Source organism: Chrysochloris asiatica, unplaced genomic scaffold, assembly GCF_000296735.1.
Source record: "Chrysochloris asiatica unplaced genomic scaffold, ChrAsi1.0 scaffold00076, whole genome shotgun sequence".
Taxonomy (NCBI): domain Eukaryota; kingdom Metazoa; phylum Chordata; class Mammalia; order Afrosoricida; family Chrysochloridae; genus Chrysochloris; species Chrysochloris asiatica.
In genome coordinates, this window is record NW_006408594.1 from 5579817 (window position 1) to 5604292 (window position 24476).

At 45.9% G+C, this 24476-nt stretch overlaps 1 protein-coding gene across 1 annotated transcript in view; it reads left to right on the forward strand.

The window, feature by feature from the left end:
- Positions 1-1763: 1763 nt before the first annotated feature.
- The window catches only part of CACNG2 (calcium channel, voltage-dependent, gamma subunit 2), a 157279-nt gene continuing 134566 nt past the window's right edge, over positions 1764-24476 (forward strand). Inside the window, exon 1 of the mRNA XM_006865224.1 lies at positions 1764-2032. Coding sequence (XP_006865286.1) covers positions 1822-2032 — 211 coding nt within the window. The 5' untranslated portion in view covers positions 1764-1821. The remainder of the gene's footprint in view (positions 2033-24476) is intronic.

The window sequence follows — 24476 nt, forward strand, 5'->3', positions numbered from 1 at the left end:
CAGGATAGACTAAGGAAGAGGGGAGGGTTGTGATGTGGTTTGATATTCACAGCAGGGAGATTGTTATCTCTTCCCGAGCCTTTAGAAAAGACTAGGAAACTTACAAGGGCTCCGATTTCACTCACTTCCCCTTGAGATGAAAACCATTGCCCAGACCCCAGCCACTGGTCACCCGGTGCACCCTATTCCATGAATAATCTTTCCAAAATGTCTGCTTGTAGGAGCAAGATACGGAATTTCACGGAAAACTACAGAGAGACAGTGCAGTGCACACCCCCTGTTAGCCAGAGAGAAACAAAGAGATGAGCGGAACGGTCAAAAGAAGACGCATCCAACGTGCCAACAAAATAAAACAAACCCACCTCCCCACACACACACACAAAAACAGCAAAGTGAAACCGATTATCCAAAAAAAACAAAAACCACATAGAGACGTGTTTGTAATTACCCATCCAGGTTATAGTTTCACCGCCTTCCAGGCAGGGAAGCGGCTGGTTGAAGTTTTGTGCCCGTCTGATTGTGATGGGAGGGTTGTATTTGAAGCTCTAGGCACGTAGAGATGGAATGAGAAAGAGGCTGAGCTGGAAGAAAGCACTAATCGGGGAGGGAAGAGCAGAGAGAGTGTGAGAGAGAGAGAGAGGGAAGATATCTCTAGCTACGCCTTCCTTTAAGCTCCGGGAGCCAGGAGAGCGCTCGGTTCAGGATTTGGGAGCGAGGGGTAAATAGAAAGAAGGCAGCCCCCGCCCTGCTCTGGTCTCGCTGCCCGGGAGGGGAGGAAGGACTCAGGCCACGCGCCCCCCGCCTGGCAGGCCGCCCTGTGAGCGGGGAGCGCGCGGAGCGGGCGGCGCAGGGAGCTGTCCAGTTCAGCACCTCCCGGTAATGCAGTAGGTGGGAGCGCCTCCGCCGGGGGCCGAGCCGGCAAGGAGTGGGGGGGGGCAGGCGGGCGGCCCATCCTGCAGCAAGACGCCGGCTCCCTTGTTTCCAGGAGCTTTGCAGATAGGGGGAGGGAAACCCGCCTCGATTCTCCGGGAGAAACCCCCTCCCTCCCCCACTTCGCCAACACTACCCCCGCCACCACCAACAATAACCGCCGCCGCTGCTCGTCCAGCAGCCGCCGCCGCCGCGCCTGCCCGCCCTGCTGCTGCCGCCGCTGCTGCTGCCGGGCAAAACCATGGAAGGCGAGACCCCCGCACCTGTTCAGCTGCGACCAAGGGCTTACAGAATACTAGGAAGTCTGGTCTGAAACGAAAGCGCCTGAGACACCCACCCCCCTCTCAAGGAAGAGAACTGGGGAAGCCAAGGATTTTCATGGCGCAGGCCTCAGAGCCGAGAACGAAGACGAAAGGTTGCATCTCCGCTCTTATAATCTCTAACTCTCTAGGTCCCGACCATGAGAGGTTGTGTTGAGAATGCGGCTGTTCCCTGGTTCACTGTGGAAGCCATCTCCAAATTAGCTATCACATATGGAAACTGGAGACCAGAATTTTAGGAAAAGAGATTAAGGCATCTCACTTGGGGGGGGTGGGGGGTGTCTTTTTATTTTTTATTTTTTTTTCCTTTTTTTAAACTACAACAACACTGCAACTGGAACAGTTTCTGATCTCAAAAGGCAAGCCTCTCTTCCCGTGTGATCTTTATAATTTACACTCTTTTCCGTGAGCTTTCTTACCTCCCTTTTTTTATATCTCTCCATCTTCTCTATTCACACATAGACCCATTCGATTAGTAGTGGAATTATTTTTATTTTTATTTTTGCTTTAGTACTCACATACACTCTCCCGAGAACTAGAAGTCGGTTGGGTGTTTATATAATGAAGAATTATGGGGCTCTTTGATCGAGGTGTTCAAATGCTTTTAACCACCGTTGGTGCTTTCGCTGCCTTCAGTCTGATGACCATAGCTGTGGGAACCGACTATTGGCTCTACTCCAGAGGGGTTTGCAAGACGAAAAGTGTAAGTGAGAATGAAACCAGCAAAAAGAATGAGGAAGTTATGACCCATTCTGGATTATGGAGAACCTGCTGCTTAGAAGGTATTTGATTTCCCATCTCCTCCCTCTTTCCATTCACCCCCTCCTCTTTTCACTACCCCTCCCCACCCTCCACCAAATAAGTCCCCTTTACATTCCACCATTTTCTTACTTCACTCCTTCTACCACTGATCAAGGTTGGTTGGGTTACTTTCAGAGGAAAAAGAATCAATAAGCAAAATCCATACTCTCTCACCTCTACTACCCTCATCCATCCCCCAAACCTCTTCATTGGAATAATCCATGATAAAATGAAAACAAGAGATTGTCTTTAAAAGTCCAATGTGCTCTGGCTGCTTCAGAATCATTAGGATTTGCCATTTGGTCAAACATGGCCATCTCTGAGAGGGGAAATAATTGTTTCTTTCAACATCACTGTTCCTCTTTTCAGAATGAAGAATTCAAAATTCACTTCCTTCCTCCCTTCCTCTTCCCCCTACTCTCAAAAAGTCCCATATACATCATCATCTGCAAATCTCCTTTTATATATATATATATATATTTTAAAAATCTGTTATTTCCAAGAATCCTTATTTGGTAAATCCTAATTATTCCAGGATCTTAAGCTGAGTTCAAGAGCATTTCGTAATGTCTATGAGCCACCCAGATCGTTTAAGGTGGCTGGCTGCGTGTGTCTATGTGTGTGTTTTAACGTTGACTAAGTCTAAAAATACGTACGTCTCTCACAGGGAACAAACTCAAGCTCTAATAAACAGCAGTTCACGGGCAGGTTAGGCTGAGAAGCGGTTCACTCACATGTAGAGTGACATGTCTGGTCCCCAGCAGTAAGTAAAGTCAGCATTGCAGCCAGCTCAGAATCAGACATTGTGCAGGCAGGCAGGGAAGGAGGGAGGCCAGGGCACGGGGAGGTTGGTGGAGGAACAGTGGGGCGGGGGTGTCAGCAAACTTGCCTTTATTTTGTAAGGTTGTTGGGTTGTATGTGTACATGCATGTATTGGAAGTAAAGGGTCTGTCACAATGTAAAAGCTGGATCTTAAGGCATGGGGAAAGGCATGTGCTTCTGAGACACGTTAATAAGCACAGGGAAAAAAACTCCTGCGGGTCATACAACCTGCATTCAGCAGCAGACTTGAATCTGAGGGACCACTTTTGAATGGCTATGAATGTCTATGGTACAACCTACAGCTACCCATAGGAAGACCTGCATGGAGAGATATTTCTGGATGGAATGAAAGACTTAGGTCTTTTGCTCCTGATATGAACCAATACTGGAGGCCTTTTGAAGCAACATCAGGGAAGCGAATCGGGCTACTGCAGGATTGTTTGTTAAGCTCAACATGGGATGGTGATGCAGGGAGTTGAGACCAGGAGATGGAGGAGAAGTGAAGGAAAGGAGCCAGAAAGGGAGAAACTGATCTGGCCCCCAGAGTCCAACCCAAACTGAGTAAAAGCTGCTCTTTGGGAAATGGTTGTGCCTGGGGGGAAAGCATAAATGGTTGCCCCCCTCCCCACATTCTTGGTGCAAACGGTTGAGTGATGGCTGAACATGTTTTGAATAGCTAAGTGACTTCATTGAGCGATGGTCTATTTGACGCATTCTGCATTTGGTGCCCTTTCTCAATCCAAACCGCTGCCTTTAACATATTCTGCAGAGGAGCTCTATGCTGAATACTATATGCTCTTCCCCAGCCAGAGAATCAATATCAGAAAATTAATAGGAACTGTTTGAAGCACACACGTACACCCCTCCTTTAAAAAAAAAAAAAAAATGAAGAGCCTTTCATGCAGCTAGTCATTAACAGTGGAAAGACTTCTATTTAATTAAACATTTATGACAGACTTTTATTCCAAAAGAGAAGAAAAGCAAAGTGAATGAGGGTTGCTTTAGGGAAATTATCATAGTAGCAATTTGCCTCCCTTGGATTTTAGTTAGATGGATAGAGATATGTCACTAAGAGATTAGAGGAAAGACAGGACATTCTTTTAGGAGAAATGTGTCCAGAAATTGGTGAGTTGTTATAAATATACTTTTGTGTTGGGGCTTCATTTGCAAATTCTTTACACGGTGCAGTTCTCAATATTTTATAATTCCCAGGAGACAAGATGACTAGAGGTAGTTTCGGATCACTTGTGCATCAAAAAGCCTAAGTATTTTCATTAAAATGCCATCTGTTTGATGCCCACATTCCCAAATGTACTACCCACCCCCTTTAACTTTCTCTCCAAGCCACACAGCCTCTCTCTCCCTGAATCATCTGGAAAAGGTTAGAATTGCAACACTTACAACGGGTTGTGGAGTGTGCATGGAAACTGTGGATCTGACTCACCAGGGCCCCTCTCCCCAGTGAGAGGCCCAGGCAGTCATGGGAGGACTGGACCAGACCCACCTTGGGTGACTTCCCTTTCCACTTGTAGCCAAGGCCTTGGCAGGCTTAAGGACCCAGCTTCACTTAGCCTTTCATTTCAATATCTCTTTCAAGCCAGGGACCACCTTAGGAAGTTGGACATTGGTCACTTAGGAAGCGGTTTGAGATTTAAACCCCTGATTTCTGAAGGTTGACACAGGCTGTTCTTATGGGATGCTCATGTGTGCTTTCTTCTTTGAGCATCAAGGCAATGTTGTCCTTTGCAGACATCACATTGTCAGTGATTTCTGTGATCAGCTGGACTTCTCAAAAAAAAATATTTTTAAATAATAGCTCCTCCCCACCCATTACCCCTTTATTTGTATTTTCTACTCATAGCCAAGAAGTTGTGAACAGATTTCAAATCTTCTTTCCAAGATGTTGCTAATGACTCCAGATGAAAGACAATCTTGTCTTTTTCTGATCTCTCTTTGCTCTGTGTTTTCACTGGGGCTTTTTGTCTCTGGAAATGATCTCCCTTCTCCCCCCTTCACCTCTGATGAAAATAAGAATTAGAAACATATCCTTGTCTCTCTGGCTGCTTTGGAAATTAATTAGTCTTCTGAAAAATTAGAAGGGACATGACCACCTGTTAGGGGCAGACACAGGGAGAAGGGATCAAAAGCAAACTGCAGTCTTTCTTCCCACAGTGTGTACTTGAACTCCCTAGCACGCTGGATTCCTCAGTGGGATTTGGGGAAGAAATTAGGGGTGGGGGCATACCTGGATACAGGGAGGAAAAGAATGATAGGAGCCGTTCTCGAACTTTTCAGGAAAGCTATGTTATGAGCCTGTGAATGGGGAGATAAATTGGTTCTTTCAGAGAAGAGTTCAATAAAATTTGCAACTGGACACTCAAACTGCTTGTTCCAAGTGAGGTGTCTCAAGCTGCATGGAGGCTTGCTTCTCCGGATATTAACCTCTCTTGTCTTCACAAGGGATCATTGTCTCTAGGGGCAGGAAGAAATTCACTTTTTGTGTTCATTCTATCCTGTGCCTTCCTCTCCTCTGTCCGGGCTCCCTACCTCCCCCAGAGGATTTGCAGTCCTGCAGAGGAGGAGCCAGAGTTTAGTACAATGTGTCTGTGGCAGAAACGAACCCTTCACACTGCCTCTTATCTCCCTCCCAAGCTCCTTTAGGGAGAGGACAGCTTTGCTGTGGGGCCCTGGCTGTTAAATCGCCAGTGTTGAATCTTAAAGCACTTCAGTCATCAATGGCTTCTATAGTCCTATCCACATGCTCACAGGGATTCAGTCAGCCATTCTCCACCCTTGCTCTCTTGCAGTAGAAAGGGATCTCAGTGTTCCTAAATTCTCATTTCCAAATCCATCATTGCAGAACCTTTGCTTCCCCTGTAAGGTGGAAGAATGAGCAGGCTCAGTTCAGTCATGGTTCTGCTGTTCTGGAGAAGAAAGGAAAGATGCTTTATTTCATTTTAGGAAAAGCACCAATTTTCCCAGACATGCTTGCCTCTCAGCAGAGAATGAACTGGATGTGGAAGTTATTAAAGGGACCTCCTCATCTGCATACAGTGCGATTTGACTTTCTTGAGGTCTTATACACAATAGGTGCATAAGAAATATTTATTAATGGATGGATTTTAAAATTCTTGAAACTGTTGAAATGAATGCAATCATCATAAAGTCATATGATCATCAAGTAATGAAGAGCATGAAAGACAGATAAGGAGGGAACAAGAAGGAGAGAGAAGAAGGAGGTGAGGATGTCAGAATGATTTGTTTGTTCTTCCTGGAACTCCTTTTTTTTAAAAAAAAAAAGAATAATAATGAGTCATGAATTCTCTATTATAAAAGAAGCAAATTCAAAAAGGGGTTGGTCACTGGGTTGCACAGCTCCTAATTGGCTAAAGGGAAGGCCAATTATCTACAGGAAGGCAGGGGGAAATGACCAGTACACACAACCACGAAGAGGAAGAAAACAACAGCCAATGGACTTTCTTCCCTGTTCAGCTTTTAAAGTATACCAAGTTCAGTTGAATAAGCTTCTTGGGGCAAAGAGTAGACATTATGAGCTCAGCCCCATTTAGTTTCCCAGTACATTCTGTTTACCAACCTCCCCATCCAACTGTGAGGATCTGAAAACCCAAGGTCTTAAGTTCTAACCAACAGTCTTGCTGAAAGCCAGCCAGGCCCAGCATTCCTCACCACTGTCCCCACCATCTCACCTTGTTAACCTAGTCCAACTCGTTCACTAAAATGCTCTGCAAATCCCTGTCCATTCACACTCCATCTCTGCCAGTACTCTATAGGAGACCCATGGAAGTGGAAGGTATGCCAAGGTCACCTGGATAGAAATGGCAGAACCAAAACTTGATTCCAGACCTCTTAACAAGCTGCATTTTCACTCTTCCCTGTATACCCTAGTAACCTGCAGAGGGCTCTATGTTGGGTCCCTGACCCACAGTGGCTTTGCTCAGGACTTTGTTAGATTCTACCTCCATTCCAGGTTCCCCCATTAAGTGCTCAGACTCAACCTAACACCCTGGCATGCTACTCATTCCCAGCTGCCATCTCTAACCACTCTGCGCTGAAACTCCCTCCTTCCCATGGCTGAGTAGTTAAGGCTGGAGGTGGGGTGGGGTTGCCTCTTCATCTTACCCTTTCTGTTTTGAAGTAGGCTCAATGTAAACTAGTCATTGGATTTTTGCCTTCAAGCATTTTTCAGTGACTAGCAGATGTCCCTTGTCACTCCTGGAAGTTTTCAGATGAAACTTTGTGGTGTACTTGAAAGACGTACACAATCACACAGACCTGAGGTCACTTTTAGCCCTGCAGCCTTAGGAGCTTTGTAATTTGGGACAAGTTATTGAATCTCTCTGAGCCTCAGTTTACTTTTTGGTTAAAAAAAAAAAGTATAATTGCCCCCCTTGCCTCCTTGTTGAGAATTGAATGAATAGATGTCCATTACCTTCATAAGGAGCTCTTCCCTAACTACTTTATCTGAAATGTGAACCAGCATCTCCTACCCCAAACCCCTCATGCATCCCTCTTACCCTGATTTACTGATTTTGTACAGAATACTTTCTTGTACACTAGATCATTTACTCTCTCTCTTTACTGTCAGCTCCTCCAAGGCAGAGAGGTTTGTCTGCTCTACTCACCACCAACCATGGCCTGCACAAGTCACCAGCCCACTTTTGTGAATGAATGAACACATGAGACCCTGATTGCCATGTGGCACTCAGCAAAGGGGACCTCTCTGTCCAATCAGAGTTATTCTTTAAATCATACACAATGAACTGTAGCGGCAAAAGCATCATTTATTGGCAACAGACTCAACATAGTGGTGGGAGAGGGGCAGCTGGGGCCTCAGCACAAGGGGCAGAATGGAAGAAGGTAATTTAAAAAAAAAAAAGTGCTTGTCCAGAGAGTGAATGCCTGGGAAGGAAGTTTTTGGGATGGAGGTCCTCTCAATAGATCCTAATCCATCCCAACTGTGTTTTTCTTCTTTCACACCACCTAGAACACCTGTCATCAAACTTCTCAGAGGACACCTCCCTTGAGCTTTCATTTTCACTACGGAAAGTGAAGAAAATATACATCCGGGCTGATAATGGAGGAGATTTTTAAATGCACCAATGTTTAATGACTCTACTTAGCCTGGAATATGAATATTTGGGCACCAAACCCATATTTATGAAACAAGCATTTTGTGTCCCCAGGTTCATTTACAACTACAAATTAGGCAGCTCCTTCCCTCATTAATTTTACATGTTAAATCTTTACTGAGTCCTGGCACTGGGCTAGGGCCTGGAGATGCATTTGGGAAGCTACATCTTTTAGGGTCTTTGTCCTTAGGAGCCTTAGAGTCTAATGGAGAGACAGACCTTAATCAATGTCGTTCCAGTATGTATGAATGACAGCCGTGTGGAAAGCTACCAAGGAGAGAGACGTGGGCTGTCAGGATTTCTGATATGGGAAGTTGTCTTACTTTCCTACTAAGGCCTACAAATCAGTTGACCTTAAAGAGCAGAACATGTCACAGTTCTGGATCTGCAAGTCCAAATCAGGGTCTCGGTTGTGTTGATTTGTTCTGAGGTCTCTGAGGGAGGAATGGTTCGAAGCTTCTCTGTTAGCTCCTGGTGGCTCCCAGAAATCCTTGACTACTTGGTTAACAGCTGCATCTCCCTCCATCGTTACATGCAATTCTTCCTGTCTCCTCTGAGTCTATTCTCCTCTTATAAGGACGGGACTCACATAGGACTAGGACATACCCTACTTCAATATGACTTCATGTTGTTAGGTGCCATTGAGTCGGTACCGACTCATAGCAACCTTATGTACTTCATATGACTTCATACTAATCTTTTAAAATCCTGTTTCCAAGCAAGGTCACACTTACAGAGGTTAGGATTTCAACGTACCTGTTGGAAGGGCACAATTCAGGCCATCACAGGAGTTTGGTTAATTGGGGAGAATTCCTCCAAGGAGACGACATGTAGAGGAGAGTGGGGTGGAAGAAAGACCAACACAGGACAGCAAGTGGAGAGACCCCTAGGAAGGAAATGAGACAAGTACTGGGAGAAGGCCAGGCAGCTGGTACTCGGTGGTATGGAGGGTACAGATGTGCTTAAGATCCAAAGGTGTGGGGTCTTATTAGTCTTGGAAAACAGTTTTCTCTGTCCTTTGGCTTCTTGCTTATAAGCTGTGTGACCTTGGGTAAATTAATTTGATCTCTGTGTCTCGATTGCATCATCTACATAATGAAGATGATAATGCCTCCCTCAAGATTGTTTTGAAAGAGCGCTGGTGGTACAGTGGTTAAAGCATCTGGAAGCTAACTGAAAAATCAGCAGTCGGTACCCACCATTCATTCCAAAGGGAAAAGAGATGGCAGTCTGCATCCGTCAAGATGTCCAGCCCTGGGGCAGTTCTATTCTATTCTTATAGGGTCGTTATGAGTCAGAACTGGCTCAATGGCAGTGGGTTTTTAAAGATTGTTGAGGATGAGTTGGCTGTTCTCTTCTGTGCCTTGTTCCCTCTGCTCCTGCTATACCCCCATAATTGGAATGTGGAATTCTCTTTGGCCTCAAAACTTCTCAGGGCAGTACGGGGAAGAGAGGACCTAGACGGACTCAACTCCAATCAACGAAATTGAAAGACTACATAGTGAAAGGAGGGGATGCCAACCCTTAATAAATGTAAGCAGACTGTGGTGGGCAAGACCCCATGCTTGCTTCCAGAACCCTCCAGGTGAATCCCGCAAGGGAAACTAAAGGACATGCATTTCAGAAAATAATTCTGCTTCATTCAAAACATTTGAAATCGTCCCATAGCTGTCGCCCCCTCTCCTTATTACTCTCTCACAAACTCACTGAGACCCCCAGCTTCGTCCACTGTCAGGATCACCTAAGACTTTAGCTGGGATTTAAATGAAGGCTAGTCATAAACACAACGAGCTCTGGTAGCGTAGTGGTTATGAGTCAGGCTGCTAACCTCAAGGTCAGCAGTTCGAAACTACCAGCCGTTCTGTGGGAGAAAGATGAGGCTTTCTGCTTCCATAAAGATGTACAGCCTCAGAAACCCTATGCAGAGTGGCTATGAGTTGGTACACAACCACCACCACCACCAGTTAATAGCCACAAACTCTTTAACAATAGGAGAGTCTAGAGATGTGACTGCATTAGGGTGTCTGCAGATCTGCTACTGAGCCAGTGGCCCCATCCTTCCCCTGGGGCTCTAAAAGGCTTTGTTCTCCTGGATCCATCTTCCCACAGTTCCAAGACACCCTCAATTGTAAAATGAATTCTCTCTTTAAAAAAACAGCTTTCAGAGCAGGAGAAAACCAATTTAATGTACACAACAATTGTAAAATGCATTCTACTTTCAGAAATCTTCAGATTTCAAATGTTACTGAGTTTCTGTTTGGGCTGATGAAAAAACTTGGGAAATAGATAGAGGTGACCGTTTCACAACAGGGTGAATGTTTTGAATGTGGTTGAATTGCACACAGCAAAATGGTTTAAATTACATCTGAGGGGCCTGTATAAGTTCGTGGGAAAATGGAATTAAAAGCTAATGGAATTTTTCAAGAAATATCCTGAAGCCCCCTTGTATTAGATAATTATACTTAGTGTAATTTTATGTTTACCACAATATTTTTTTTTAATCAAGGAAAGATGGCAAGTTATCTTGCTGGCAGGAAGAAATGCAAGTGGGGTGCTGAGAGAGCCCAGGGGAGTTCTCCAGCTTGCAGCTGGTCCCTGTCCTATGACTTGGGAAGCAGTGAAAGAGAAAAGAATGTGGCCTTATGAGCAACTTTTGGGGCCAGAAAAAGTGTGGTGACTTATCTTGGTCTGACAGCTGTCCCCTGCGTACTTGTCAGTTACTGTACCAGACTGGTATGATAAGCCAGCAACTCTGACTTGTATAGGGTTTCCAATGAGCGATTGATGGGTTTAAACCGCTGACCTTGAAGGTAACAGTCCCGTGTTTATCCTACAGTGCCACATCAGGACTCCGTATGAAACTCGTTGTTGTTGTCGTTGTTGTTATATACCGTCTAATCTGTTTCAACACATGGGAACCCTGTATGTAGGGTTTCTAAGGAGTGGTTGGTGGGTTTGAACCACCAACCTGTGGTTAGCAGCTGGACAGAGTTAAAAGGCTCAATCTTTGCTCTGGAGGACGTCCCTGTCTGCTAGAAAAGATACACTTGTGTACAGACAGGCATAGCATGAAATATAAACACAGGGACTCTGGGAGCAAGACTGGGATGGGAGAGCATGCCAGGGAAGGCTGAGTTCTGGAGATGCTGAGCAGTTAGCAAGTTAACAAGAGGAAGGGTACTTGAGACAAAATGAACAGCATGTGCAGAAACAATGAGTCCGTGTGACTGGAAGAAGGCAGGGAGGAGGGGAGGCGGTGAGCTAAGGAGGCAGCAGTGAGACCAGATCCCAAGGGGATAGAAATGGTTAGAAGAGAAGTTTATGTTTCAGCACCAAAGAAGAGGGTGTGTCATACACACCAAGAATGGTGGTGTCTGAATTCTCTAGTGCTGCTCGAGTAGAAATACCCAAGTGCTGGCTCTCACAAACAGATACACACTTGCTCACAGTTTAGGAGGCTCGAAGTCCAAATTCAGGGCACCAGATTTAGAGAAAGGTTTTCTCTTTCTCAAAGCTCTGGGGAAGATACTTGTCTCTTTTCTGCTTCTAGTCCTTGGGTCCTTGGTGATCGTTGTATGACCTGATACCTATTTTCCCCAAACTGCTCTTTTTGCTGCTTGCTTAATCTGTTCTTTAAAATCTCAAGGTGACAATTCTGAAAAATTTCCCCCTGTTCTCTTGAATATTCAATAAACATTTTGCTCTGTGCTCTGAAGAAAAAAAAATCTCCAAAGAGCTTGACTTAAGACACACCCTGCACTAATACCATGCCGTTAACATAACACCTGGAATTAACATAACATAAAAACCTGGAATTATAACCCCAAGTGGCACTGTAGGATAATGCACTGGACCTGGACCGAGAGGTCAGTTTAAACCCCGTTGGTGGTTCAAATTCACCAGCCGCTCCTCAGAAACCCTAAACAGAGTCACTACGAATCAGAACCAACTCCACGGCATGTAACGTAGTAGGATTTATGACACATATTTTGGGGGGTGGGGGCACAGTTCAATTTCAGCATTTAACATTTACTTGTTTATGGCCTGTGCTCCCTTAAAAGGGCAGATACTATGTCTGTTTTGTCTCCCACTATAAACCCTGAGCCTGGCATAATGCATTGCACAGAGAGGGTGTTCAAGAGTCATATGCTGAATAAATGGATAAAGAAAGGATGCTTGCCCATCTGGAGCCCCCCATCTGGTGAGGGAGGTGGGTTTTCAAATGAACAGTCCTTTCTCCTAAGCCCAGCTGGAAGTAACTTCTGAGAACACACAGGTGTTTCCATGAACCCCACAACCTGGGAGATTTTTGGGGGGCCTCTGGGCCACAGCTTTGCCATAAGCTGCCACCTGGTCCATGCTGAGCTGTGTTCATTATGGCCTGGCCCAGGGGCACTGACTTAGCAGCCTTGGGTGGGCCTCAGAGAAACAATCACCTCTCTTCCTTATCGACACTCTTAGCTCTGAACTTCCTTGACCTTGGGTAGCCTTACAGCTGCTAAGGAGAATGCCAAGGCTTAGGTACAAGATCCCAGGTGCACTGTTGCAAGAGGCTTATTGTAAGGGGAATCAGCCCCTTGCTTCATTACACCATCCACCCTGTAATTTAGATAATCCTGGTGCCAGCCTGCCTCTGGCCTTACCATTAGGCAAAATCCACAGTGCCTGGGTGTTGCCGACCGGGACTTCTCTTTATCCTGATATTGCCCCATTGCATTCCTCTCTGCCTTGCTCTGTTTTAAGAGTCTTCCCTCCCCCCCCCCCCCCACCTGACCTATGTCTGTCCATCTTATCCTTTATCTTTCTCGCATTTTCTCTATGGTTGAAAACTCTTCTCTCTACTTTGCTGCCATTATATTTTGCAAAGAAGCTGCCCCTACAAAACAACCATTCTGGACCCACTTTGACACTAATAATAACTACTATAATAAGGAGCTCTGGTAGCGTAGTGGTTACGAATCGGGCTGCGAACCTTAAGGTCAGCGGTTTGAAACTACCAGTTGCTCCGCGGGAGAAAGATGAGGCTTTCTACTCCCGTAAAGATTTACACCCTCAGAAACCCTATACAGGGTCGCTATGGGTCGGAACCGACTTGATAGCACATAACAACAACATAATACTAATCATCGCTAATCATTCATTAAGTATCCTCTTTTGTGCTAAGTGCTGTTCCAGAGGTTGGCTCTCATGTCATCGTCACAATTCTGAAGGCATGTCCCATGACCCCATTATCTTCATCTTCTGAGACTCAGACAAGTTAAGTCACTGGCCCAAGGTCACACAGGAAGTGGCAGAGCTGGGATTCTAACTCAAGTCTGTCCAACCCCAACTGTGTACAGTCCTCTATTATATTAATTCTATCTGTGATTTTCCCTTGACCCCCAAATCTCTAAGTAAATCTCTTTGAGAAGTTTCTGGGCAAAGTTTTTATATACCTGTGCACAATGAAGAAGTTGTTGATATGTTGAAACTTAAAATTAGCGTGTGCTCTTTACTCAAGGCAGAGTGAGGAAAGGTGGCAGGCTTGCCATGTGTTGTCACTGCTTTGAAAACAGAGAAGAACCTCAAAATGCCAGGACATCCCTCTCCTTGTAGCTTGCAGGAAGAGGTAAATAAACACAACTACTCTCTCCCACTCTCCGTCTACGGGTCCCCTTCTCAGCTCTGGCCTACTCACCTTCAGGACTCAGCTAAGCTGTCACTTCCTCCAACACCTCTGCTGTTCCATTCCGTGCCCTGCTCCTTTCTGGATCACATTCCCCTTTGTCCCTCCACAACATCCATGCCTCAATCACAGCATTGACCTTTTTCTATGTGCTTGTACCCATTTCTGTCTCCACCTCTCAACACAATTGACTAACTACTACTACCTATCACATGCCAGATGCCATCCTGTTTTTGTTCACTGCTGTCGAATCAATTCCAATTCCTGCTGATCTCATGTGTGCAGAGTAGAGCTACTCCACAGGGTTTTCAAGGAAGTGACCTTTTGGAAGCACATTGCCAGGCTTGTCTTGTGAGGCACTGCTGAGTGGATTCAAACTGCCCATCGTTAACTAGTCGTTGAGCCCTTAAGCCATTTGTGTCACACAGGGACTCTGGTGTTGTCCTTGACTCCTGGTTTACAAAGGGCAACAGAAACAGGCTGTCCCATCCCTCAAGGAGCTTAGGTTCCTATGGGGACCCAGAGTTGGGAGATGTTCCAGGGAGAAAGAAACACGAGGTTCACATGGTTGGAGGGTCGGGGAGAGTATATTTTTAATGAGCCTAGACAAAGACTGCATCATCAAAAAGGCCAAAGAGGCGAATTTTGAGAAGGGAATAGTGTGGTCATGTTTTAGAAAGATGGCTCAGGAAGTCCTGTGATGTACAGACATAAAGAGGAGGAGGAGGGAGAGCAGGTCATCTGATGGCTAAGCCAGTGAGTAAAGACATAGCTGACCCAGGGCAGGGCCGGCGGACTAGTAGAGTAAGAGGACCAACACCAGAGTCTGAGGGCTGTTGCTGCGGTGAGTAAGAGGTGACAAATGTCACCTTCGCTGAAACAGGGTAAGCAGGAGAAATTTACCTTAGGAAGATGCGCCTTTTAGTCTTGGATAGATTGACTGCCTGCCCGAATCCCCAGTCTTTGGCGTATAGTAGGTGTAATCCACTGTTTATTGAATACGTGGATATAGTAAAAAAAACAAAAAAACAAAAAAAAACATAGAATGAAGCTTGATATCTGAGCTTATGATACATATTTAGTCTCCAATTTGATCCAGTATTATCAAATTCAAAGCTTGCGTTACATTCTAGCCAGGCCTTGAGTACCTGTTAGGTCTTGTACCAGACAGCCTGGGTTCAGATCCCAAACCCATCCTTTACTAGCTTTGTGTCCTTAGACAAGCAAGTTAGCCTCTTTAAATGAATTTTCTCACATGTGAAAATGGGGGCAATGATTGCATCTGTTTCATGAGTTGGTGGTGAGTTTTGTAAGATGCTCCATGCAAAGTGTTTAACAAATTGTCTGGCACATAGTTAATGCTCAATAAATGCCAGGAATCCCTAGGTACACAAACAGTTAAGCACTCAGCTACTAGCTGAAAGATTGTTGGTTCAAGCCCAGCCAAAGTCACCTCAGAAGCCAGGCTTGACTATCTGCTTCTAAAAAGCCACATCCTTGAGAAGCAAACAGAGCAGTTCTACTCTGTATACATATGATCTCCATGAGTCACAATCAACTCAACAACCAAAAGAACCATCATTATCAGCAGTGTGTTTGGTTGTTACTTATTTACTAGCAGTAGCAAACAGTAGGGGATCCTGGCAGGTGCAAATGTTTAACATTGTTGCCTGCCAACTGAAATGTTGGAGGTTTGAATTCACCCAAAGGCACCTCAGAAGAAAGATCTGACAATTCACTGCTGAAAAATCACCCATTTAAAACCATATGGGGCACAGTTCTACTCCTACACACAAGTAGACATCAACTCAATGGCAACTGAGTTTTTGTTTTGTTTTCACATTTTTAGCACATGATAGCCTGGAGTGAGTTGTACTTGACCCTCAGTTGTTCTACAAATTGAGAACTTTTCCATAAAAGTGATTCATTTTTGGCTTCCCTTAGTGGGGAGTGGAAGACAAGATTTTAGCTAGTGACACTCAACAGAAGCTGGTGGCAGAGGCCCCTTCACATGTGGCAGGGTCTCTGCAGCTCCCCTAACTTCCCTGGGCTCCCAAGTGTCTCATGACAGGCTGCTTCGTCACTCCTGCAGGGCCACTGTCTGGGCTCTGTAGGCGTCTGAGTTTGCAAACCCTCCTCTCTACCAATGCCAAATTACCGGCAGAGACTTTGTCTCCCAACAACTAAAAACGCAAGCAAAACAACACCAGCGCCGGCAGGGTGTAGCTGCTGAGTGAAATGAGTGAATGACACCATACATCAATAAATAAATATGCAAACTTATCCAACATCATCAAACTGTGCTTGCCGATAAGATTTCAATGGGCGGCTAGCTTCATCCACTCCCTTTTGCAAAGTGTCTCTGGGCTAGATTGTTGCTTTTAAAAGGGACTACTCTCCCTGATTTATACCACTGCCTTCAGTCTTTCAAAAGATGACATTCTCTGACCTTGACCTCAGTTCGGGCACTGCTCTCTGTTCTGCAGACCACGTGGTATATTGTATTCAATAACTAAATGTTGGGTACCAGGGAGACAGTCCACGTTGTCGTTGCTGGTTACAGAGAGAGAACTTAAGCATGTAAGAAGGAAGGGGTATTGCTGGAGAAGCAGGGAATGCCCTACTTCTAACTTTCTCTTTAGAAGACTTCATCGGGATGAAGGGAATTTCAGTTTTCCGAGTAGGAAAAAAATTGCCCTGTAACTGACCAGGAAGGGTATGAACTTGCAGGCATAGAGTTTGATGTGAGGGAATGGTCAGTTCGGATCCAATTCAACAGGGTTTGAATTCTTCATGTAAGTCAGGCTACACATTAGTTCTGGGGCACAGAAGTCAGGTCAACTCCTGAGTGATACCTGCCCTGACCCTCTCCCTCTGCTGATGTCATCTCTGTCTTCCTTGTGCCTCTTGTTAATTTTATTTTTTTCATAGCACTGAATACTCTGGTTTTATTTGTTTGTTTATGGGATTTATGACTTCTCTCCCAACCAGAACATAGCTCTGGGAGACCAGCGTCTTTGTCGGTTCATTGCCATAGCCCCAGGCACAGGGCTCATAGGTGCATAGTGCTTGGTGCTTGACAGAGACATAGCCCTACCCTGATAGAGATCAAGAATAGAATATCACCATCAGACTCAGGGTGCTGACAAAGGTGTGTGTGAAGACAGAGACAGCGATCTGGCGGCATAGTAGGTTAGGTGTTAGGCTGGTAACTGCAAGGTCAGCAGTTCAAACCCACCAGTCACTCTGTGGAAGAAAGATGAGGCTGTCTGCTCTCTTAAAGGTTTATTTTAAGAGAGTTGTTGTTGTTAAGTGCCGTCGAGTTGGTTCCGACCCATAGTGACCCCATATGGGATTGTAGGTTTCACTCTATCCTCTAGGATTGCTATGAGTCAGAATTGACTCGATGGCAGTGAGCATGAATTTTTTTGGGAAGGATCAGAGAAAGGACCCTGGATCACACATATGGTTGTGTCAGCTATGAACCTAAAGTCTGGTGGTTCAAACCCACCGAGACCTGGTCATTAGTTTACTTCTGTAAGATTGGTTGGTTGGTTGGTTGTTGTGTGCCGTTGAGTCGGTTCTGACCTATAGAGACCCTGTGTAGGGTTTCCGAGGAGTAGCTGTTAAGCTTGAACTGCCAACCTTGAGGTTCAAACCGACTTTGCAGCCCAGCTCATTAGCCCACAGCGCCACACCAGGATATCTGTAAATAGTTGGTTGGTAAGTTCCATTCAGTCAGTTCCAATTCATAGCTACCCGTATAGGGTTTCCAAGGAGCAGCTGGTGGGTTTGAACTGCCAACGTTGTGGTTAACAGTCTAGTGCTGATCCTACAGCGCTACAGCAGGACATCTATGGAACAGTTTCGCCATATAACACATGAGCTTGATTTGGTGGCAGTGGGTGTTGGTTTAAGGATCAGAGAGAAGAGAAACTCTTTGGAAAAGTCAGGGAAAGGGTCCTAATGAAAGCGCCCTCCATAGTGGAGTCTGGAGGATAAATGTCTGTACCACGTGGATGAAGTCCTGGTGTGGCTCTGTGGGTTAATGCACTGGACTGCAAAGTCGATTTGAACTGCAAGGTCAGCAGTTCAATCTCACCAGCCGCTCCTCGGAAACCTTATACAGGGTCACTATGCATCAGAACTGACTTGATGGCACTTAACAACAACCAAGTAGATGAAGGAAATGAAATCACTTGAGACTGCCCCACAAGAATGAGATCCCGGAGAAAGCAGAACACTTGGTTTAAAGCGCACTCCCAAAACGTGAACACACACACAAGCCACCTAGGGAGCTCAATGAAACACAAATGCTGATTCAGGGGCCTGAGTGGGGCCTGAGCCTGTGCATTCCTAGCTCCCCAGTGAGGCTGATGTCACGGCTACACAGACTATACTGTGAGAAGCAAGGCCAATGGACCTTGGTAGACGTGGATTCAAATTCTACCTCTGCCACTGGCGAATGCAATCTGTATTCTCTTCACTTTTAAAATGAGCATTACAACCCTCCTCTCAGACACTGGACAAATATTTACACAGATGACTTGCATCTAGTAAAGCCATTGAGTCCTGGTATAGCACTGTAGAATGAGCACTGGACAGCTGGACGGGTAACCAAAAGGTCTGCAGTTCAAACCCACCAGCCGTTCTCGGAAACCCTACATTGGATCACTGTGAGTCGGAAATGACTCCATGGCACACAACAACAACAGTAAAGTCATTATGGAGTTCTGGTAGCACAATGGTTAAGCATTTGGCTGCTAACAGAAAGGCTGAGGGTTCAAATCCACCCAGTGACTCTGCAGGAGAAAGATCCGACAATGTTTTTCCATAAAGATGACCACCAAAAAACCTATGGAGTAGTTCCACTGTGTCATATGGGGTCACTATGAGTCAACATGGACTTGACAGAACCCAACAACAAAGTAAAGGCTCACACACATGGTATTAGCATGTTTCAGGTAATACTGTCATGGATGGCTAAAAGTAGTGGCTCTTGGGATGAGAAGAAAGGGTGATTTCTCCGCGCACTGATGTCTGCATGCCTCCTGAGTGCTGAGCCCCATCCTAGGTACCACACGTACACTGCCTTCCTTACGCCACAGACATTCCATTACATGAGTGTTACCATGAGACTTGTTTAACCAGTTAGCAAACACAGGAAGTGTGTTAGTCTCGGTGGCATAAAACAATACAATTTTATTGTGTTTTAGTTCTAGGTTGGCCCAGATCGGGTGTGTTCCGTTCTGCTGTGCATAAGGTCGCTATGCGTCGGTCCTGACTCAATGGCATCTAACAACAGCAACACACAGTTCTAGAGAGCCCTTGTGTGGCACTGTAGGATAAGTACCGGATTGCTAATAGCAAGGTCAGAAGTTCAAACCCACTAGCCACTCTTGGAAACCCTACACAGCATGGGTGGGGAACGTCCGACCCTCGGGCCATACAAAGTCCGCAAAATCATTTGTTCTGGCCCTGCCAAGGCAACCGCAGTTCCAACCATCACATTAGGGGTGAGTTCATTAAATGTTTGACCAAATATAGCAGGTTAGTTTCCAAGGTGATAATTTCATGTGGCCTACAAATGATGTTATAAATTGTGGCAGAAAAAAGGTTTCCCTTCACCTGATCTCCAGGTTCACTATGTGTCGGAACTGACTCAACAGCATGCACCAGTGTAAGACCATAATTCTAAAGGTCAGAAGTCTGAAAGTGGGCTCACTGAGGAAAAATAAGGTGTTGACCGGGCTGCATCCGTCCTCATGGCTCTAGGGAAGAATCTATTTCCTTGCCTTTTCCAGCTTCTAGGGACCACCCACATTTCTTGACTTGTGGTCCCTTCCCCATCCTCAAAGCCTGCCGCATAGGACTGAGTTCTTCTCAGCTCCCATCGCGCTAGTTCTTTTCTGTCTCCCTCCTTCTCATCTCATTAAAGATGCTTATGATTATATGGGCGTCCTGGTGCGGCACTGGAGGGTAAGCACTGGACCGTAAGGTCGGTTTGAACCTCAAGGTCGGTGGTTCAATCTCACTATTCACTCCTAGGAAACCTATACAAGGTGGCTATGAGTCGGAACTGACTCAACAGCACTTAACAACAACAACATAATTACATGGGAGTCCTGGTGTGGCGCTATAGGATAAGTACAGGACCACAAGGTCAGTTTGAACTTCAAGGTCGGTGGTTCAAAGCCACCAGCCACTCCTCAGAAACCCTACACAGGGTCACTGTGAGTCGGAACAACAACAATGATTACATTGGGTCCACCCAGATAGTCCAGGATCAACTCCCAACTTTAAGATTATAATTAAGGTTGGCAACCTTAATTCCATGTGCAACGTGAATTCCCTTTTGCTATGTAACATAGCAAGCACATACACAGGTTCCAGGGATTAGGGACTGTGTGGCTGTTAACTGCCATGGAGTCGGCATGGTCACCTCATGGTGACCCAGTGCCCAGTTGCATTCATTACCCCATGATTGGTTGTGGATTGGACCCTTGTGATTTTTGATAGCATGTCACGTGCTCTTTGTTCCTGGTCCATCTTAGTCTGGAGGCTCTGCTGGAACCTGCTCAGCTTCACCAGGTGGTGGTTGTTGTGTGGCATCGAGTCAGTTCTGACTCATTGCGACCCTTGTATAGGGTTTCTGAGAGCGGCTGGAGGGTTTCAACTGCCAACCTTGTGGTTAGCAGCCCAGTGCTTATCCCACAGCGCCACATCAGAGCATCATGAAAACTTGCATGCCTCCATTGACAGCTGTGTGGTGGTTACACATGAAATGCCTACCATCAGGAGCAAGTTCTGACAACTCCATCTAAAGTCACATATCAGTATCATACACCTGGAAGGAATGTTGGTGCTTACATCAGAAAGGATGAGATTTGATTATAAATAGCAGAAAACAATCAAATAAGCAATGGCTTCAATAAGACAAAAAGTGTATTTTCTCTAAAGCAAACCAATCTGAAGGCTTGAAGACTCAGGCTGGTCTAGAGGGTTCACTAACCAGGCTTCCTCTGAGTTCTTGTTTCACTATCTCAATGTGGCCTTTGACCTCGTAGTCTAATATGGTTGCCAGAGCTCCAGCCAGTACCTTCACATTCCAGGCATTGAGGTGGAGGATGGCACAAAGAGGCCAGGGCAAAGAGTGCCTGTCACCTGACTTTAAGGAGGCTTTCTGGAAGATATCACACAAGACTTTTGCTTTAGTCTCATTGGACAGAAGTTTGGACATGACCACACTTAGCTGTAGGGAGTCTGGGAAATATATTATTCCTTTCAGGTGATAGGGTCTCTACAGAGACACTAGCCCAAATCCTCATGTTACTGTTGAAGAACTTGAGACCCAGAGAGGGAGGGGATTCAGCCAGTGTTGCAGAACCTGGTCCCAGTCAGACAGTTAACGTAGAGCGCTAAGTCCCTGGCACCATGCATGGCGCAGTGTTGTTTTGGTCGCCATGGGCTCAGCTCCAGTTGGCAGTGACCTTCTGTATAGCAGAAGTAAGCATTGCCCACTCCCGTGCCATCCTCCCAGTGATAAGCTTGAGTCCACTGTTGCAATCATTATGGATTTTGAGTACCTCCCAACCTAGAGGGTTCTTCTTCCAACATTCTATAAAACAAAGGTCTGTTGAGATCCACAGGGCTTTCATTGGCTAGTTTTGCCAATCGTTTGCCAGCCCTTCTTCCTAGTCCATCTTATTCTGGAAGCTCCACTGAACCCTGTCTACACTGGGTCACCCTGTTTCTATTTGAAATACCAGTAGGATAGCATCCAGCATCATAGCAACCAGCAAGCCACCACAGTCTAACAAACGGATAGACGGGAGATGGGAGTACAGAGTAGGAGTTCAAGAAATGCTTAAGGGATTGGACGGAAATTGTCACTCTACCACACCATGCTATTTCTTCTGGGTCACACATTCTGGGTTGCCTCTCTTCAGACAGACACAACTCCCCACTTTTAGGGCCCTTTGGGCCCCTGAGTCTCTTTAACCCCAACTCCCATCTTTCAGCTCCACTGAAGCCCTTGGGTGAGCTCCTGCCACTTCTCTCTGTCTCATAAAGTCATCAAATCCAAAGGCTCTTCTACATGAAAGGGCAGCGAGATTTGGTAAAAGATCGGTCTTAGATTTTCCCCATCACCTGGGAGCATCTACTTAGAGGTGAAGGTTTATACCTGGGGCAGACTGTGGCAGGAAATTGTTCTATTATCCTAGTGTCTTGGCAGTGTTTGCTTTAACCTGGAGTAGAGATAGCTAAGGAATGCTGATATCACCTAACTCACATTACTGCTAACCTAAAGGCTGGAGATTCTAATCCACCCACAAGCATCTCGGAAGAAAGGTCTGATGTTCTATTTCCAAAAATCATCCACTGGAAACCCTTTGGAGCACAATTCTTCTCTGACATTTCTGGGGTCACTATGAGCCAGAGTTAATTTCACAACAACTGGTAGTGATGGAAGAAGGTTGATCAATACCAGGGGCCTTGTGGCAACTGTCTTCCTCTGACTGACTTCCAAAGCCATAGGAACTCTACCCTTGGCGTTCTCTGTCCTAGACAGTTCTGAAGTATGCTTCTCTGCTTCCAAGTCTTCCCCCAGTCTGATGGTAAGGCCCTTGAGACAGAGACAGTATCGGTCTGGCATGGTGCCCGGCTCTGGTGGGCTCCATTTAATAAACAAGAGATTGGCCAGTAAGTAGGCATGACAGAGCTAAGACAGCATCTGGCACATTGTAGGGCCTCCTTAAAATGAGTTAATGCCAGAAGGAAGGAAATGAGGAAAGGAGGGACAGAGGGGTGGATGGAGAGTGGGAGGAGCAAGTTGGTCTGAGTCTCTGCTTCCCCATGGAAGCACTGGGCGCTGGGCACTGGGCAGGCAGAAAACTCTCTTTCCTCCCAGAACTGAGCTCCCAGGGGAGTGGCAGAGCCTGGCGGGGAAAGTCCTTTTCAAAGGGCCTCTGCCAGCTTAAGGACACCGTGGCTTCCGGCCTTCCCAGAGGACCTCAGTAGTGCCTGGCACCAGGGTTCAAGGACGTGGCCAGAGGCTGAATGAGCAGGGCGGTAGAAGCAAGGAGAAGAAGAGTGAAAGGAAAGGAAGCCGTTCCCCAATCCTTTTTCTAAGACAGTGGCTTTTCCAGCCTTAGATAAACAGGAACCAGAAATGGGAAGAAAGGTGAGGGGGCGAAGCTCAGTGTAATGAGGTGGCAGCGAAGAGAGCTTACAAGAGCTGGCAGAGACCCTCCTGGAGAGATGGAGGATGCTGGGGCATGAGGGTCATCCCTCCTCAGAGCAGATACAATGTTGGAACCCAGAGGGTCTTGGAAGTTTAAGAGACGCAAAAGCAGAGCACAAGCAAGCCCCGCTCACCCCCAGGCTGCAAGAGACACCCCCTTGGACCCCAGACAATCAGCAGACAGAGAGCTGCACACGGAGCTACAGAGAACCACTATCAGGAGAGCAAACATTGTAACTGAGGCGGGGAAGTCACAAAGTCTGTGGCCAGACTCAGGCTAAGATTACAGGTCAAAGCTTCAGACACCAGGACTGCACTCCAGAGCAGCCCATGACCGATAGATTTTCCCTAGAACCCAGACACTTCCTGCCCTAGTTTCTCCCAGATTGATTGAGCTGCTTGGTCCAGCATAAAGAGCCGGGTCTGGGCATCAGACAGACCTGAGATCTGAATGCCAACCATTTCTGCAAACTCAAGCAGATTGCTTAATCTTGATGAACTGTCTACTACAGAAAGCAGGGAATGAACATACTTATCAAAAGTGTGTTCGGAAAATTAAAATAATACATGTCAAGGGCCTGCACAAAGAATGAATTACTCAAAAGATGGATGATGCTTTAAATTGAGATTCCCCCCACACACTTCAGTCATCTGGGTCCCACGTTGGCGATGTTGGCCATATCCAGATACCACCTACACTGTGATGAACTGAACATTTATCTTTAAATGGACTGCTTCAGCCTCATCCTAAGGGATAGTATCTAAGGAATCTCTGGCTTGGCATGCTTGATATATTGTTAACACATGAAAAATACTCCATTTAAATGCGCTTCAATGTTAGTCTTGTTGGTTAAATCTGTTTTGACTCATATGAACCCTCTGTAGAGTTTCTATGGAGCAGCTGCTGAGTTTGAACAGCTGACCTTGCATAGCAGAGTACCACAAAGTGGATGACTTTAAAGAACAGAATTTTGGGGGGCCCATCCTGGAGGCTCGAAGTCCAAATTCAGGATGTCGACAGGGTTGTACTCTACCTGTGTGAACTCTAGAAGAGGTCCTTCCCATCATCCTTGCTTAGTCCCAAGAGTTTCTTGGTAGTCCATGACTTGTAGATGGACTTTCTTCTGTGTGTAACTTTGTTTTCATGTCTGTTCTTTTATAAAACACCACTTAGAAGGAATTAGGGGTAGGACCCACCCTCCTCTGCTGCGTGACTTTACCAATAACATCTACAGAGGCAATCCTGATTTCCTCAAACAAGGTCACCTGCACTGGGGCAGGAGTTAAGACTTCAACACAATTTAATTCATAGCAATGTTTGTACCTGCTGTGGTGGTGGTTGTTAGGTGCCATCAAGTTGGTACCGACTCATAGCGACCCTATGCACAGTAGAACTAAACACTGCCTGGTCCTGGGCCAACCTCACAATCGTTGCTACGTTTGAACCCATTGCTGCTGCCACCGTGCCAATCCATCTGGGTCTTCCTCTTTTCCTTTTTGCTGAGTCTCCACTTTATCAAGCATTATTCTGAGTGCCTTCCAAC